General features: G+C 41.5%; 1 protein-coding gene across 6 annotated transcripts in view; it reads left to right on the top strand.

Moving 5' to 3' along the window:
- Nucleotides 1–16,511, top strand: part of NPL (N-acetylneuraminate pyruvate lyase) — a 38,431-nt gene that overhangs the window by 11,923 nt on the left and 9,997 nt on the right. For 5 of the 6 annotated variants that reach the window (XM_032291195.1, XM_032291198.1, XM_032291196.1 and 2 more), the window contains 7 exons: nucleotides 1,067–1,140; nucleotides 3,421–3,508; nucleotides 8,510–8,567; nucleotides 10,821–10,896; nucleotides 12,793–12,885; nucleotides 14,645–14,793; nucleotides 14,920–14,966. In XM_032291195.1, the coding sequence (XP_032147086.1) occupies nucleotides 1,067–1,140; nucleotides 3,421–3,508; nucleotides 8,510–8,567; nucleotides 10,821–10,896; nucleotides 12,793–12,885; nucleotides 14,645–14,793; nucleotides 14,920–14,966 (585 nt within the window). The other variant, XM_032291200.1, reaches the window with a different exon arrangement.

The raw sequence follows: 16,511 nt of genomic DNA, 5'->3' as shown, positions 1-16,511 counted from the left end.
ATGGGTACGCTGTAACCATTTAACCCAGACTTGCTGCACCGTTTTTCTTTGGATTTCACTCTTCATTGCCCATCATTCCCCTCCTGCATTTTGATTGAGGACAGATTGCCTAATACAATTTGCTTGTGAGTCAGTTTCTAGATTTTGAAATCAATATGATTTTAAGAAAAGTGCCCTTAACCTTAAGCATCAGATCCTTACAAGGTTATGTGCCTCAAATTGCCAAGGGCATGCAGGTCACATGGGGATCTTGTTAAAATTCAGATTCTAACTGAGCAGGACTGTGTGGGGCTTGCGATACTTCATGTGTAACAAAGTCCCCCAGATGCTGCTGCTGCTGTTCTGCCTTTGAGAGGCAAAGTGATGACGAAGTTCCTTTCTAACTGTTAACCTTCTTCACTATAAAACCAGCAAATACAGATGGGTTTAAGATTTCACGTGCTGTCACAAATATTCAGGGCTAAAATTCTTACTAAGATTGAATCTTCCTGTCTTGTAAGCCTAAGAAATGAATGTTTACATCCTCTTGAGTGACTTCCTAATAATTGATCATGGATAATGGCCTCCAGCAATGAAAATAGACCTAGGTACCCTGAGAGTAGGGTGGGAAAACACAAGAAGGGACAGGCCAGACATGATGGCTCATACTTGTAATCCCAGCACTTGGGATCAAATGGCAAATGTTAAGTTCTCATTTAACCGTGTCCCTGACCACCACTCTTCCCCAAAATGGGCAAAAGATACATGGCCATATGGGCTCTAATAAGAAAGATAATTAGATAACTAGTTTTTAAATACTTGTGATGAGGTGTAAATGTAAAGACTCTGTTGATAACTAATAGTGTTTTGCTCATAGAAGTGAGGCATACATGGCTGAGTGGAGAAATCACCAGATTCAGGGGGTAAAAAGCCCAGTCATTATTTAGAGCAGGCTAAGAATTTCACAAATTGAGTGGATTTTTAATAATATTAGCAAGAGGGAGCCGTTTATATACCTGAGGATTTGTTGAATAATCTGAAAAAGACTAAATATGCAATTTTTTCCCATTTTTCCCACATCTTCTAGAGAAATCAACTTTTCAGTAATTGGTCAGTATGTGGATTATCTTGTGAAAGAGCAGGGAGTGAAGAACATCTTTGGTAAGTCAACCCTGGTGATGTCTCTATATGTCTCCAGCTCGGTCTTTAGAAGGTATATCTCACCTGGTTACCAGCCAAGAGGTCACAGAGTCATGCTGTCATAAGTTATGATGGAGCCTGGCTAAGCTAACTAAAATTTGTGAATCTGTAGACCCACCACTGTTAGACCTACAAAGCACCTCAAGAGATTACCTCATTTGATGGTGTGCCAGCACTTAAGGTATTATTTTTATCCCCATTTAGAGATGAAAATATATGACTCAGATATACCCTAGTTGCTCCAGGCCATTCAGCCAAGAAGTGGTAGAATAACAACTAAACCCTCTTAAGTAACAACTAAACCACCTTCTCTCTATTTTTTTTTTTTTTTTTTTTTTGAGATGGAGTTTGCTCTTGTTGCCCAGGCTGGAGTGCAATGGCGCAATCTCGACTCACTGCAACCTCACCTTCCAAGTTCAAGCAATTCTCCTGCCTTGGCCTTCCTAGTAGCTGGGATTACAGGTGCCCACCACCATACCTGGCTAATTTTTGTATTTTTAGTAGAGGGGGTTTCACCATGTTGGCCAGGCTGGTCTCAAACTTCTGACCTCATGATCTGCCTGCCTTGGCCTCTTTTTTGAGATGGAGTCTTGCTCTGTCTCCCCCCAGGTTGGAATGCAGTGGCACAGTCTTGGCTCACTGCAACTTCCGCCTCTCAGGTTCAAGCAGTTCTCCTGTCTCAGCTTCCCAAGTAGCTAGACTATAGGCACACACCACCACACTCAGCTAATTTTTGTATTTTTAGTAGAGACGGGATTTCGCCATGTTGACCAGGCTGGTTTCAAACTCCTGACCTCAGGTAACCCACCCGCCTCAAACTCCCAAAGTGCTGGGATTATAGGAGTGAGCAACCCCGCCCAGCCTCTTCTCTCTCTTAAGAATTGACTTTATTCTCTCTTTACTTGGCTTTTCAAATTGTGAATGAAAGGAAGACTCTAAATGTAGCACACAAAGAAATCACAGGATTAGTACTTATCTCCATTTATTTCCTAGAAAGTGAAAGTTTAAAAAAATTGGATCTTGAGCATTTTTAACATACTTACCTGCGGTTGAGCTGTCCCTTGTATGGTGTTCTGGGTTCTCAGACTGTTAGATGCATTTTTATTCTGAGGACACTACACCTTGACTCTGAGCTACTGCTCTACCGACAGAGCCCCTCCAGAGCTGGAGGTACCTGTAATAATAATCAGAGCAGATTAAAACTTGTGTGAAGAAGTGCCCTGGACCACGTCAAAACCGAAACCTGATTACAAAACCACTCAACGTCCCTCTATAGCACTAAGCCATAGTGGGGAAGGCAGATGCTGACTCCACAAAGGGCAGCAGGTCTCCCCTGGGTATGAGGAAAAAGCAGGAATATCCCTATGACTGGAGCATACTTGAAGTCAAAACCCCAAAGGAGTGATTAAAAATACTTTCTGACTTCCCTCCCCAGCCTCCCCAAACCTCCCCTCTTCCAACCCAGTGCTGAGTGCTTAGAGATTCAGAGTGCCACCATATGCATGAGACCTCAGTAACGCATCCTACTGCCATAGGCATCTTTCTGTGACCCACTAAGAAATGATTGTAGTAGAAGGAAAAGAAGAAAGATGAGTTTTGGAATCACACAGCTCTGGATTCAAACCTATTTACTGTTTCAGACCTTGTGTTTTCATCTACAAATGAGAAAAATAATTTCTACTTTGCTGGGTCGTTGTGAGAGTAAGTGAATATGTAAGAACACTTGGTGTAAGAAATATTAACATCCTTTGTGCTTATTTATGAAATATTTAAAAAGTGAGTTGTCCTAGAGCACTACTATCATGTCAAACTGTAAATGGAGATAGTTTGAGATCTGTAGCACACAAAAGCACCCACGTGAGTAACTCCCACTTATTTGACATGCTGGTACTAGATGGTGTTGATTTTCCTACCATTCAAGCCCAGATATAAAACTGGGTGGTGTGTCTGGAGATTGATGTAAAATGTCGGCAGTCATCTCTGTCTTCATTTAAAATATTTTCTGTCTTTCCCTGATATCAAGGTCAGATTTATAATTACGAGTCACAGTTAACCTTCCCACTGCTTTTGACAAGGTGAAGGTGGGAAAAAGATGGAGTTTGAAGTGAAAATGGAAATGTGGCATTTTCCCCTCCTGACCATCCTCAGTGCAGAAATTTCTGACCGTGTGCTTTTCAGACTCAGGGTGGGAGGAGCAGAGGTATGCCTTGGTCTCACTGACTTACTCTTTATTTGGAACAGTGAATGGCACAACGGGAGAAGGCCTGTCCCTGAGCGTCTCAGAGCGTCGCCAGGTTGCAGAGGAGTGGGTGACAAAAGGGAAGGACAAGTGAGTGGCTGCCCAGGATAAAAATGCTTTTTGGCAACAGCTGTATTCAGTGAGCCTCTTCCCCAGAGGATACAGCCTCCCTGCTTTCTGGTCAGAGCCTGGGCTCAAGGTCAGCTGGTGGGAAGATGAGCAGGGCCCCAGGAATCCTGGCTCCTTGGAGAAGAGCCCCCTCCCTTTCTGTGCAGGATAGCCAAACTGCTAGGCACACCTGCCTCCCAGAGACTCCATTGAGAAACTGCCTCTTATCTGTCTCCAAGGCCAATCCCCTCACAGTTACCCATCCTTGGGCTGAAGGATAAGACGGGAGGGTGGTGACGGACTCTGCTGGTAACCTGGCCCTTCCACTGAGCAACTCACACCCCTTCCCTTCTTGGGATGAGCACCTGATGCTTGTATTGGCCCATTTCTCCTTATAGGTCTCTGTGTATCCAACTCAACGTGCTCTTTTATGGTGCTTCCTCTTGCGCTGTTTGAGGACTTTCTGTAGCTCCTAAACTTCCATGCATATATTTTGTAACACCCAATTCATACTATGGTTGAACAAACAGGATAGTATCAGTTCCATAAGCACTGCCAGTTAACTAAGTTTTATTGATTGTTACGTTGTTATATGTCATGTACTGTGCTAGGCACCAGCAATATAAAGTAGGAGCTCTGCCTTCAGGTTGCCGACCATCCGGTAAGGATATTAGATCATGAAAAGTAACACCCCAGCCCTTCTGATGAATGTATAAACAAGAAGGGAATAATCAATGTTGCCTTAGGTGGAGGTAAAAGACCAGAGGTAAGTGAGCAGAGGTTGTCAGTGTGAAGCCCATGATGTCCTTGGGAAGCCTTCATGGCTTCAGGGCACCTCCAGTACTCTGAAATTACGTGCCAAGTTTGAGTGCATATTCATGGAAGCATTTTCTGGTGAACCATCAGCTTTCAGTCAATTTTGTGGCATCTAGGGTCCAAAAAGATTAAGGACCATGGGCAGAGTGTGAAAACAGGAAGGCTAAGGGTACACATTAAGAACAGTACCAAAAATGAGGGACAGGGAAGTAGGCAGAGACAGAAAGCCCTCGGGGGTAGGAGGGTGGTTGGGAGTGGGTCTGGTCACTGCAGCCAGGGAGGAGAATGATTTCAGAGAGCGCCAGTGTAGCAGGGGCCATAGAGCCCCACTGTCTGTTTGAGGCCCAGCTCTGCTTTTTATTAGCTTTGGGGACTCAGGCACATCACCCAACTTCTATGTGCCTCACTCCTAAAGTAAAAATAATAATAGTACCTCACTGAGGAGGTTGTAGTGAGGATTACAACAGTGCCTGGCAAGCATCATTCACGTAACACATTCACACTAACGTAAGAATTCATTGTAACTATTTGCAGTAGATGCAGTAGGTGCTGTGTTCATTATAACATTTGTTATAATAACTATTAGATGCCATGAAAGTCAGCATATGAAAGACTGAGAAAACCACTAGGTTTGACATACCACAGGAAGTCACTGATGACCTCTGAGAGTGGGGCCAGTCAGGTTATTGTAGAGGAGCCAGACTGCAGTGAGCTATAGCATGCAGCAGACATCTGCACGTGTGGGCAGTGAGTGCAGCTGATCCTCACAGAGAGATTTCTGGCAAAGGGAAGGAGAGGAGAGATGGAGTAGTAGATTAGGAAGGAATAGGCAAGATTGAAAGGAGGACAGTTTCGTTAAGTGGAAAAATGTTGAGCATGTTTCTATGCTGAAAAACTGCCAGGGGAGACGAGATTAAAGATACATAAAAGACCAGTAAACCTTGGCAGGGTACAGTGGTTCACACTTGACATCCCAGCACTTTGGGAGGCCTAGGCAGGCAGATTGCTTGAGCCCAGGAGATCAGGACCAGCCTAGGCAACATATGAAGACCCCATTTCTACAAAAAAAAAAAAAAAAAAAATTAGCCAGGCATAGTGGTATGCCCCTGTGGTCCCAGCCACTTGGGAAGCTGAGACAGGAGGATCACTTCAGCCTGGGGGGATAGAGGTTGCAGTGAGCCAAAATCACACCACTACACCCCAGCCTGGGTGACAGAGCAAGACCCTGTCTTAAAAAAAAGAAAAAAAAAAAAAGTGGTGAATTTATAACTCTGATGAAAGGTCTTGGATGGGGGGTTGGCTAGGAGTTTGAAATACAGATGTTTCTCCACTGATGATAGGATTACATCCTGATGAATTGATCAGAAATTGATTCAACTCAATATTTATATTGGGTCTTAAAGATATAACACCAGCTGGGCACAGTGGCTCACACCTATAATCCCAGCACTTTGGGAGGCTGAGGCAGGCAGATCATGAGTTCGACACCAACCTGGCCAGCATGGGGAAACCCTGCCTCAACTAAAATACAAAAATTAGCTGGGCATGGTGGCAAGCACCTGTAATCCCAGCTAATCAGGAGGCTGAGGCAGGAGAATTGCTTGAACCTGGAAGACAGAGGTTGCAGTGAGCCAAGATCACTCCACTGCACTCCAGCCTGGGTGACAGAACAAAACTCCGTCTCAAAAAAAACAAACAAACAAACCAAAAAAAAAAAAAAAAAAAAAAAAAAAAAGCTGAGAAGCTAGGAGGAAAGCAAACGGTGATGTAGCCCCACACACAGGTGGAGAGGAGGAAGGGTAAGGGAGTCTGTGTTTGAAAGCTGCTTCATCTTTGGTCTCTGGGACTCAGACATCTGCCCAGAACAAGTAATTGGTAAGAATTTAGAGCTTGACAGGAATAGTCAAGATTTGGAGTAGCTACTCCAGGGAAATGAGTCATAACAGCCAGAAGGCTCATTGGAGCCCTCTCCTGGATTGGGAGATTACTAGGAAATGTGTATTTTAAATTTCTAACAGTAGTAGCTGTATCTAGCAGCCCAGGAGAAAGGGGAAGAGCAAATGGATGATTGGCTTCACCTAAGGCAAAAGAAAGGGGTAGTGAAGGAAGGGGTCATGCAATAAAACTGCTGGTGAGAGTCCAACAGGTCAGTCAGCCCTCCTTTTTCCATTCAGAAGTCTTCTATTCTTTAAAAATACAAACCTGATCGTGTCACTTCCCAGCTGGGTCCTGTTTTACCTAAGACAGAGCTAGCAGGAACCCCTAGAGGACTCCGTGATTGGGCCTAAACAGGAACGTTGTGTCTCTGTCTCATGACGGTATGTGTTATTCAGTGTCCTTCAGAAGACTCACTGGGATGACTGCATTCATGGCTGAACATTATTAATCCCACTTTTAGAAGACCAGTCTCACTGTAGCCTCTCCCCAGATGGAACATGGAGTACCCCCAAAAATGACCATTGGGGTATGAGAGCAACTATCCTCTTTTGGCCAAATTCTGAGGAGATTTGCAAGATAGGACGTTGCTTTTTAAAGTGAATTCACTGCCCACAGGACTAGTTCCTGGTTGGACTCTTTGAGGAAACAATTTTTATCTCCAAAAATATCTCAGTATCATACCCATCTTCATGCACATGACACCACCAAATACAGCATCTAAAACCATGCTTAACCAGATTAAGTACTCATGTATTGATTAATCAGTTATTGTTTTTCAAATTCTGCTTAACTGAACCTTAAATTCCATTCCCAAAAATTTTTTTAAATCCCTAATGAGTCCGTATCTTTACTGTTTTCTATATTTTTTACAGCATCAAAGACTCTATTCTTTTTTTTTCTTTTTTGTTGTCCCATTTTTTTTCTTTAAGGCTCTATTCTTAAGGCTTAACAGTAATAACCGGTAATATTTATTAAGCATTTACTGTGAGCCACTGCACCCAGGATATAAGTTCTTAACAGTTATGTTGTACCACCTCCCAATTAGATTTCTTCCCTAGTGCTTGATTCACCGTTGGCATCTTGATTTTTTTTTTTTTCAATTTACATTCTAAGTCAACAAATATTAGCCAGTACCAGATATATGCAAAGCACTGTTATATAAATATATGCAATATCATTTATTTACAAAAATCATATGTAGCAGCTGACACCTGACACGTAAATTATTGACTCTAACATGATTAAACTAGATCCTTTATTTCCATTAGAATTTGTTTGTTTTCATTTATTTATTTATTTTTTGAGATGTAGTTTTGCTCTTGTTGCCCTGGCTGGAGTGCAGTGGCACGATCTCGGCAAACTGCAACCTCTGCCTCCCAGATTCAAGCAATTCTCCTGCCTCATCCTCCTGAGTAGCTGGGATTATAAGCACGTGCCACCATGCCCGGCTACTTTTTTTTATTTTTAGTAGAGATGGGGTTTCTCCATGTTGGTCAGGCTGGTCTTGAACTCCTGAGCTCATGCAATCTGCTCAAGTTGGCCTCTCAAAGTACTGGGATTATAGGTATGAGCCACTGCATACCCAACCTAGAATTGATTTTTAAGTTTTGTGTCTTTTATCACAACTTAGAAGTTTTTTTTTTATGTAAGCATGGATATAAAACTAATCTCTACAGACTCCAATTTACTTACCTTTAAGATAATGGGCTAAATTATCTCTGTGATCCTCTGTCTCTAAGTTAATGCGAGATGAATCCCATGTCTGTACATGTTTAATGGTTTTCAGCATATACTTCTGCTGTTGGCAACATGAAACCTCCATGATACTGTATAAACGTACCACCTTCCCACTGGCTCTGAATGAAGTCGTTGCAGGAATGGCTGTATTCCTACAGAAAGGAAGAAATGGAATACCATTTTAATCTTGCCTTTAATTACGTCCTTTGAGGTTGACTCTATTCTGCTGTGATATCAAAATCATCCTAGGCACGGTCAAATCACAACCAACCTCTCAGTAACATGACCAGACTTTGATATTAATGATCTATGTTAAAAAGATCACCATAAGCCTCTTTAGGTAGATTAATTTTAAATATGTTGCTATAGAACTTAATAAGTGAGACTAAGAAGGCATCAGTTAACTGCTAAAACCAGTGCAAACCAGGATAGTGCAGCCCTTCTGCATTCCTCTAAACTCTACGCGATGCAGCAGTGTTTTCTCTTTTGCAGGCTGGATCAGGTGGTAATTCATGTAGGAGCACTGAGCTTGAAGGAGTCACAAGAGCTGGTATGTATGCAGCTCCATCCGGGAGAGACCACTCAAGGGGCATCCATTTTTGTGCTGCAGTTAAAATCAATACAATATTTGCTATGTGGTGGATGCTGTGCCTGAAAAGATAAGGTGTAGGATCTCAGGGGCTCACTGCAGAAGCAGGCACTGAGCCACAGAGAAAGGGTTGTAGCTCCAGATGATGACTGTAGGATAGGACATGGAGGCACCTTCCTCCAAGAAGAGTAAGGATGGATGCAGCTGTAGCTGAGTTTGTAGGTAAGGAGCAGAACTTGAGCCAATTTCTGTTTTCTCTGGGAAGTAGAAGGCAGTGCCATCTGCAGGGCACTGAGGGGCAAATTGATAAAGGCTTGAAGAATGGCAAATGTGAATTCTGCATTGGAGAAAGGGAGAGGGAGCTAAAACACAAAAGGGATTGCTCAGTGATGCTGAAAACTAACTTAAGTTGTAAGTCATAAATTTGTCATACCATCCTTCATCACAGTTATGGAATTTTTTTCCTGGTACACAGAACATAGGAAGAAGAATACAGACAATTGGATTGCTCCAGGTTTAGGGATTAGCAGGTTAGGTGGCAGAAAAGCAAGTGGTGTGGTGATTCTGAGGCCTGGGTGAATTGGTTAAGAAAAGAAAGAATAAAGATATTTAAAGTTGTTCATCAGAAGACCCTGTGCCTGGACTACTACAAATTAACCATGTTTTCAGAACTTAGATATTTTAACTCCAAAGGTTATAATGACTTTTTCTGGCCCAGCTTCTTCTTAATGGGTTTGGTTTGTTTTGGCTATTATTTGGATTTAGAAATGGGATGTATAATATATATTTGCCAAAAAAATTGCAATTTAGTGCTTTAGGCAAGCTGCAAAGGAAGATCTATCATTAGCCTTAATAAATGTTGAATGAGAATTTAGAGACTTGATTTATTATTCTTACATTTGATTTGCTATTCTTACAAAAGGTTTTTCAACTAAGGCAGTATGGTGTATATTTTTCTTTTTTCTCTCTTTTCAATTGTTTCTTTTCCAATGCATAATATAAATTTTAAAATATTATCATGTAATGATATGAATGACAGTATCATCTATTGGGCTGAACACCAGAATGGTATAGAGGTAAACTTGGAATGAATAATTCTTTGGTATAGGGATAATCTCCTGGTATAGGGGTAGTCTTGTCAAAGAGACAATAACATTAGCATCTGCTTAGCCGTAACTCTTTATTGGATGATGCTCAAATGGACACTGCCATCGACTCTCTTAGGTGTTTCCTCTTTCCTTGATTTCAGCTAAGGTTACTTTTCTACTCTTTTTCTAAACAGAGTACTAAGCAAATGATTTAAATATATCACATTCTGATCCTGTGTTAATGAAATTAATCCCAGTGCCTTCACTGGAGTATATCCCAGTCTTCTCCTTTTAACTGTGCTAGTTTACTTCTGCGAAAGATAATCATGTCTATTAGATATAGATAGTATAAGTCAAAGTCTCAGAAGGAAGCCCTTGTCCCTTTTTAGATAGTGGGGCATATTTTGAAACAATCAACAAGCATCTGCTGGTTCCTTGCTATGTGCCCAGTACCATGATTGACCTGGACTCAAGGGTGAGCAAGATCTGAGCCCTGTTCTGAGGGACTTAGACTCTGGTTGGAGGACAGTCACCATACACAACTGCCTTACCACCGGGTAGGTTTAGGTACTTTATTTGAAATAGATAAAATGCGTTACAAGTGCCCAGCAAGGGGAAATACTTTTTTCTGGAGGAATCTGAGAAAATATCAGAAACATGGTGTAAAGTATCTTCTGTGATGTGTATCAGCTTTTCATTTTCAGCCTGTCTCAACTGCATTCCCAATCTGTAATACAGATTGTAAAATACAACTGTCATGTCATTTACAGCAAAGATAGTATCATCAATGGACTGAACAGAAGAGAAATTACATCAGCAGATATCTCAATTAACAGTTACAACTCATCAAAATGAACCATTTATGTCTCCTGAGCAAGGTTTTTTGTACTGCCAAAATATGAAGAAGTATAAGATTAAGTGCATAGCTCACCTTCATCAAGGAGCTTTACTTTGCAACCTGGGATTTTCCTGGCAATGACGTTCATTAAATTTGGCTAATTTCCCCACTCTCCAGTGGTGCATCATTAGGCAAATTTGAAGAGCTTGTTACAGACCTTACTATCTAAGCTGTAGGTAACTATAATAAATCACTTGTTCCAATATGGTCATCGTTTTTCCTTTAAAGGCCCAACATGCAGCAGAAATAGGAGCCGATGGCATTGCTGTCATTGCACCGTTCTTCCTCAAGCCATGGTCCAAAGGTAAGTGGATAGGTCTGAATGCATGGCAACTCACATGGTCCACTTCTTCTTGCCTCCATTCAAAATGGTTATATTTAATTTGTGAAAGTAAAGTACTGTAGATTGGAGGCTTGAAGTTGCAGTGCTACAGTGGTACTCTGAAATATTTGCTCTCCCTGGATAATAAAAGAGACTGCCTTAAAGTACTTCAGTTCTTTTGCCCAGTAATCTGATTGCGTTATCCACTGAGCCCCTGGTTGATTTGTAGATGCCTATGTTTGGGTCAAATGTCTGCTCCTGGACCAGTGAGTTACATAGGGTGTCAGTCACATGGCAAAGCATGGGACCATTTTACTTAGAAGAATATAAGTGATGGGCATTTTGAGACTACATATCCTGTTCAAGGTTGAGTAAATGAATTTTAAGAGATTTCACAAAAATATTCATTGCCTTCCGAAATACCGAAGTATTGCTTTCTCTTTCTCCACTGCTTTCTCTGTGGAAACTATTTATGGTATCTAATTATACTAAGTATTTTTAATCCTTTTTGATTAGCCAAAAAAGAAATATAAATTTTAGGAAATATAAATTTTAGAAGGATAAAAACAGACATTATTTGCCTACACGATGCAGTAAATCCATAATTAAATGTATAATAGCTCTAAATCATCAGGAAATATCACCTATTATTGTGGCATAGAAAATAGCTCATGTAGATAAGTAATTTAATATTTATAAAAAGGGAGTTTAAAATGAACATTTTAAAAGTTTAAAATTTTTTTAATTATTTGTTTTTTAGAGATGGGGGTCTTGCTTTGTCACCCAGGCTGGAGTATAGTGGCATGATCATAGCTCTCTGCAGCCTTGAACTACTGGGCTCAAGCAACCCTCCTCCCTTGGCCTCCCAAGTAGCTGGGATTTACAGGCCTGTGCCACCATGCCCAGCTAATTTTTTTTTTAATTTTTTTGTAGGGATGAGATGTTGGTATGATCTTTCACAGGAAGAGCTTGAATTCTTGGTCTCAGCTGATCCTCCTGCCTTAGCCTCCCAAAGTGCTGGGATTACAGGCATGAGCCACTGTGTCCAGCCCAACATTTAAAAATTTTTTCACATGGCTTTATAAATTTTTAAATGAATATTTTTCCTAAAAGGAAAAACAATGAATCTATGCATAATAATTTGTCAGAAATATTATCCTAGACTGAATACACATCATAACAGTATTCAGATGATGTACATAAAATTCTCCCATTACCTAGTGGCATCTAAAACATGAGGAGTGCTGCTAGACCTATCATCTGCAGTAGTGCTACAAGCGAAGCTCCCATGAGATGATATAGGAAACCCCACTTCCTCAGCAAACCAGGGTGTCTGGATTTCTCCCCAAAGGGAAAAGTACCAAATTTTGCTGGAAATCTTGTGAAATGTGCCCCTACTCCTATAACTTATATCTTGAAGCAGATATTGTTTATCTTTTTGTTACAGAATTTTCTTAATTACAACCTTATTATTCTGATCTATTTTCTATAGTAGTCTCTGTTGTTTACTGTCCACACTTAGCCTTTTTGGAGTAAGAAGACAAGAGTCTTATGTGATGGACTTCTATTTTTATAAATGTATTTCATGATCATCTCTTAATATGTGGGAAGGTTTTCATCAATTTTTTTTTTTTAATAGAGTTTAGTATGGTAGGAGAATAACCATCTTGTTTTGGGCTTTCTACAGAAAGGAAAATAAAACTTTGAAGGAAGTAAGTTGCAAAAACATTGCAATAGCAGGGATGGTAAGAGTGGTTGAGAATTTGAGGCTTCTGAGAAACGTGGTTGTTTCATCAGGTGATTCTTTTTTTTTTTTAACCAAGGAAAGCCACTGTTTTACACCTGTTCACACCATGACTGTTCCTGCTGTTCTTTCAGATGTCCTGATTAATTTCCTAAAGGAAGTGGCTGCTGCTGCCCCTGCTCTGCCATTTTATTACTATCACATTCCTGCCTTGACAGGAGTAAAGAGTAAGTACTGCTTCTTTTGATATTTCTTTCCTCCCAACTCTCACATCTTACCCTATTATGCTAAGAAACCACTCCATCCCACCCTAACCCATGCCGCAAAAGCCCACCACCATTAACTGGGCAGCTCCCATTGTTCCTAAATTTCACTCTAAAGACCCACGCCTTATCAATCATTCACACTGCCGTATAATGGAAGTTGTTAGGTATGAAAGGAAATTTGATCTCTGGACACTTGTAGCATATGCCTTTTGTCTCTATCACATACACCCCTTCTTCTTACTGAGAAGACATGAGTCTGTATCCCTCACTAGGACAGGAGTGTGTCTGCCTTGAACCTGTTGTATTCTTAGTGCCTGTAGCACACACGAAAGTCCTCTGATCTCTTTTGACTTCTCTTCTAGCTTTTCTTTTATTATTACTGTATTTCTTCAGAGAGAAGAGTTTTACAATTAGATGAAGTCTTAGATTAATTTTAAAATCCTACTCTTTTTTTAAATTCCATAAGAGGAAAAATAGAGGCTGTATTTTATAAACATTCTGAGGAAAACTGCTTTTCCTATTCTCTACTCTCATACTTACCACTCAACTGTACTTTATAAACACTCTGAGGAAAAAAAATCCCCTGCTTTTCCTATTCTCTACTCTCATGCTTACCACTCAACGCAAAACATCTTACCTCTGGCCACCAAAATGTGTGTGGGCATTTCTCCCCCCAACAACCAGTTCTTCATCAGAGACTAACTGGGTGTCCTCTAATTGGATTCAGTTCTGACACTGTCTTCTGGAGTTGGCATTGGATCCCAGAGGTTAAGGGCTTAGTCCCACAGGACTGCCCCCACTTCAATGCCAGTCTCAAGTCCCAGGCTGTGGCCTGTACTTCTGACCAGCTATAAATCAGGGTTCCACTGACCTCCTCTTTGGGTTCAATAAATGTGCTGCAGTAGGTCACAGAACTCAGAGAAGCACTTTACTAACTATTGCCCATTTATTACAAAGGATACAGATAAACAACCAGAGGAAGAGATGCATAGGGTAAGATACGTGAGAAGGGGCATGGAGATTTCGTGCCCTCTCCGAACAAGCCATCCGCCAGGCACCTTCATGTGTTCAGCAACCCAGAAGCCCTGTTCTTTTGGGGTTTGATGGAGGCTTCATTATGTAGGCATTATTGAGTACATCACTGGCCATCGTTGATCAACTCAATCTTTAGTTCCCCTCTCCTCCCCAGAGACCAAGGGTGTGACTGAAAGTTCCAACCCTCTAAGCACATGGTTGGTTTCCTGGCTACTAGCCCTCATCTTGAGGCTATCTAGGAGATCCAGCCATCAGTCAACTTCATAGGGTACAGAAATATACATATCATTTTGTAGATTCCAAGGGATATAAGAGCTCTGTGTCAGATGCTCCTATCACTCAGGAAATTACAAAGGTCTTGAGAGTGTCAGGAATCAGGGTTGAAGACCAAATGTTAGAATAAATATTCTCCTAGCATCCCTGTCTATAAGGGTTTTAGGTACTTTGTCTCAGGAACCAGGGACTAAGACCAAATAGATATTTACACTTCACAAGGAATGGAAAGTTTAGGATTATAATTGGACAAGTACATAGGAGCTGCTAGTCAGGCACAAGTGATTATGCCCAGTCTGCAGTCAGTTCTGGCTGACAGCAGCATGTGGCAGCTCATTGCAGATGTGTGACACTGTACGAGATGTTATTTCCTAGAGATGCAGATGAATGAGGCACTTATTGTTTTGAACAGTTCGTGCTGAGGAGTTGTTGGACGGGATTCAAGATAAGATCCCTACCTTCCAAGGGCTGAAATTCAGTGATACAGATCTCTTAGACTTCGGCCAATGTGTTGATCAGAATCGCCAGCAACAATTTGCTTTCCTTTTTGGAGTGGATGAGGTAAGTCACCCCCTAGCACGTTGCAGCAGGTCAGTTCCCTCCAAAACAATTTGTGTAGCTATTTATATAGTAGCATCTCTTCTCATTCTTTTTTTACAAAAGCAAATATTCTTTGTTTCTGATTAGCAACTGTTGAGTGCTCTGGTGATGGGAGCAACTGGAGCAGTGGGCAGGTAAGCATGTCTCATTTTTCCCGGTGATTATGTCCCCCATCAAGGCATTCATCACCAAAGTAGCTGTATTTCTTGCATGTACGTCCCTTCTAATAGAAGTTTCCTTTCTTTTCCACATTCTTCCAGTGAAAGGGAATGAAATAGTGCTTAGCTGTTTGTAACAAATTCAGTCATTGGGCCGGGCATGGTGGCTCACACCTGTAATCCCAGAAATTTGGGAGGCCAGGGTGGGCGGATCACTTGAGGTCAGGAGTTCGAGACCAGCCTGGCCAACATGGTAAAACCCCATCTCTACTAAAAATAAAATTAGCCTGGTTTGGTGGCATGTGCCTGTAATGCCAGCTACTCGGGAGGCTAAGGCATGAGAATCGCTTGTACCTGGGAAGCAGAGGTTGCAGTGAGCCAAGATTATGTCACTGCACTCCAGCCTGGGTGACAGAGTGAGATACAATCTCAAAAAGAAAAAAAAAAGTGTGGGCACATGATTATGGTTAGACCTGACATGGACACTTGCCTAGGTATTGCTACCTAATGATGCCCCAATGCCTACTTAGCAAAAGACAGGTAATTCAATTAGCATGTCCACTGCACATGTTAACCTAATTCATTAGAATATGCTTGTAAGCAAATTGAATGAAATGTTTGCATTTACTGAAAGGTACCAAGGGAGCAAAATAACATTTATAGCATATTTTGTTGAGCCTGGCTTTGAGAAAGAGTGACTGAGTTGAATAATATAAATGGCTTGTTCACCAAGCCAAGATGGCCCATGATAGCCATCATAACTACAGGGGTATTTCTACTGAGGAAATTTGAATGCTGTATTTGCTGAACATGTGTATTAGTTCATTCTCACGTTGCTGTAAAGCAATACCTGAGTGGCTGGGCATGGTGGCTGACGCCTGTAATCCTAGCACTTTGGGAGGTCGAGGCAGGCACATCAGGAGTCCAGTCATTCAAGACCAGCCTGGCCAACATGGGAAACCTTGTCTCTACTAAAATTACAAAAATTAGCTGGGCGTGGTGGTGCACGCCTGTAGTCCCAGCTACTCAGGAGGCTGAGGCAGGAGAAACACTTGAACCTGGGAGGCGGAGGTTGCAGTGAGCCAAGATTGCACCACGGCACTCCAGCCTGGACAACAGAACGAGACTTTGTCTCAAAAGAAAAAGAAAAGAAAAAAGAAATACCTGAGTAATTTATAAGAAAAGAGGTTAATTGGCTTACAATTCGGCAGTGCAGGAAGCTTGGCAGCATGTGCTTGGCTTCTGAACGAAACTTTCAATCATGGAGGAAGGCTAAGCAGGTACATCTTACATGGCCAGAGCAGGAGGAAGAGGAGGTCAGGTGCCACACACTTTTAAATAACGATATTTCATGAGAACTATCACGACAACAGCACAAAGGGAGATGAATTAAACCATGGGAAACTGCCCCCATGATCCAGTCAACTCCCACCAGGCCCCACCTCCAGCATTGGGGATTATATTTCAACATGAGACTTGGGCAGGGACACAGATCCAAATCATATCACCATTAAACCTTTT

Source organism: Sapajus apella, unplaced genomic scaffold (genome assembly GCF_009761245.1).
Source record: "Sapajus apella isolate SASKATOON/1434 unplaced genomic scaffold, GSC_monkey_1.0 scaffold25, whole genome shotgun sequence".
In the NCBI taxonomy this organism is placed as follows: domain Eukaryota; kingdom Metazoa; phylum Chordata; class Mammalia; order Primates; family Cebidae; genus Sapajus; species Sapajus apella.
Note: the sequence above shows the minus strand (reverse complement) of the source record. Positions and strands in the feature narration are given on the sequence as shown.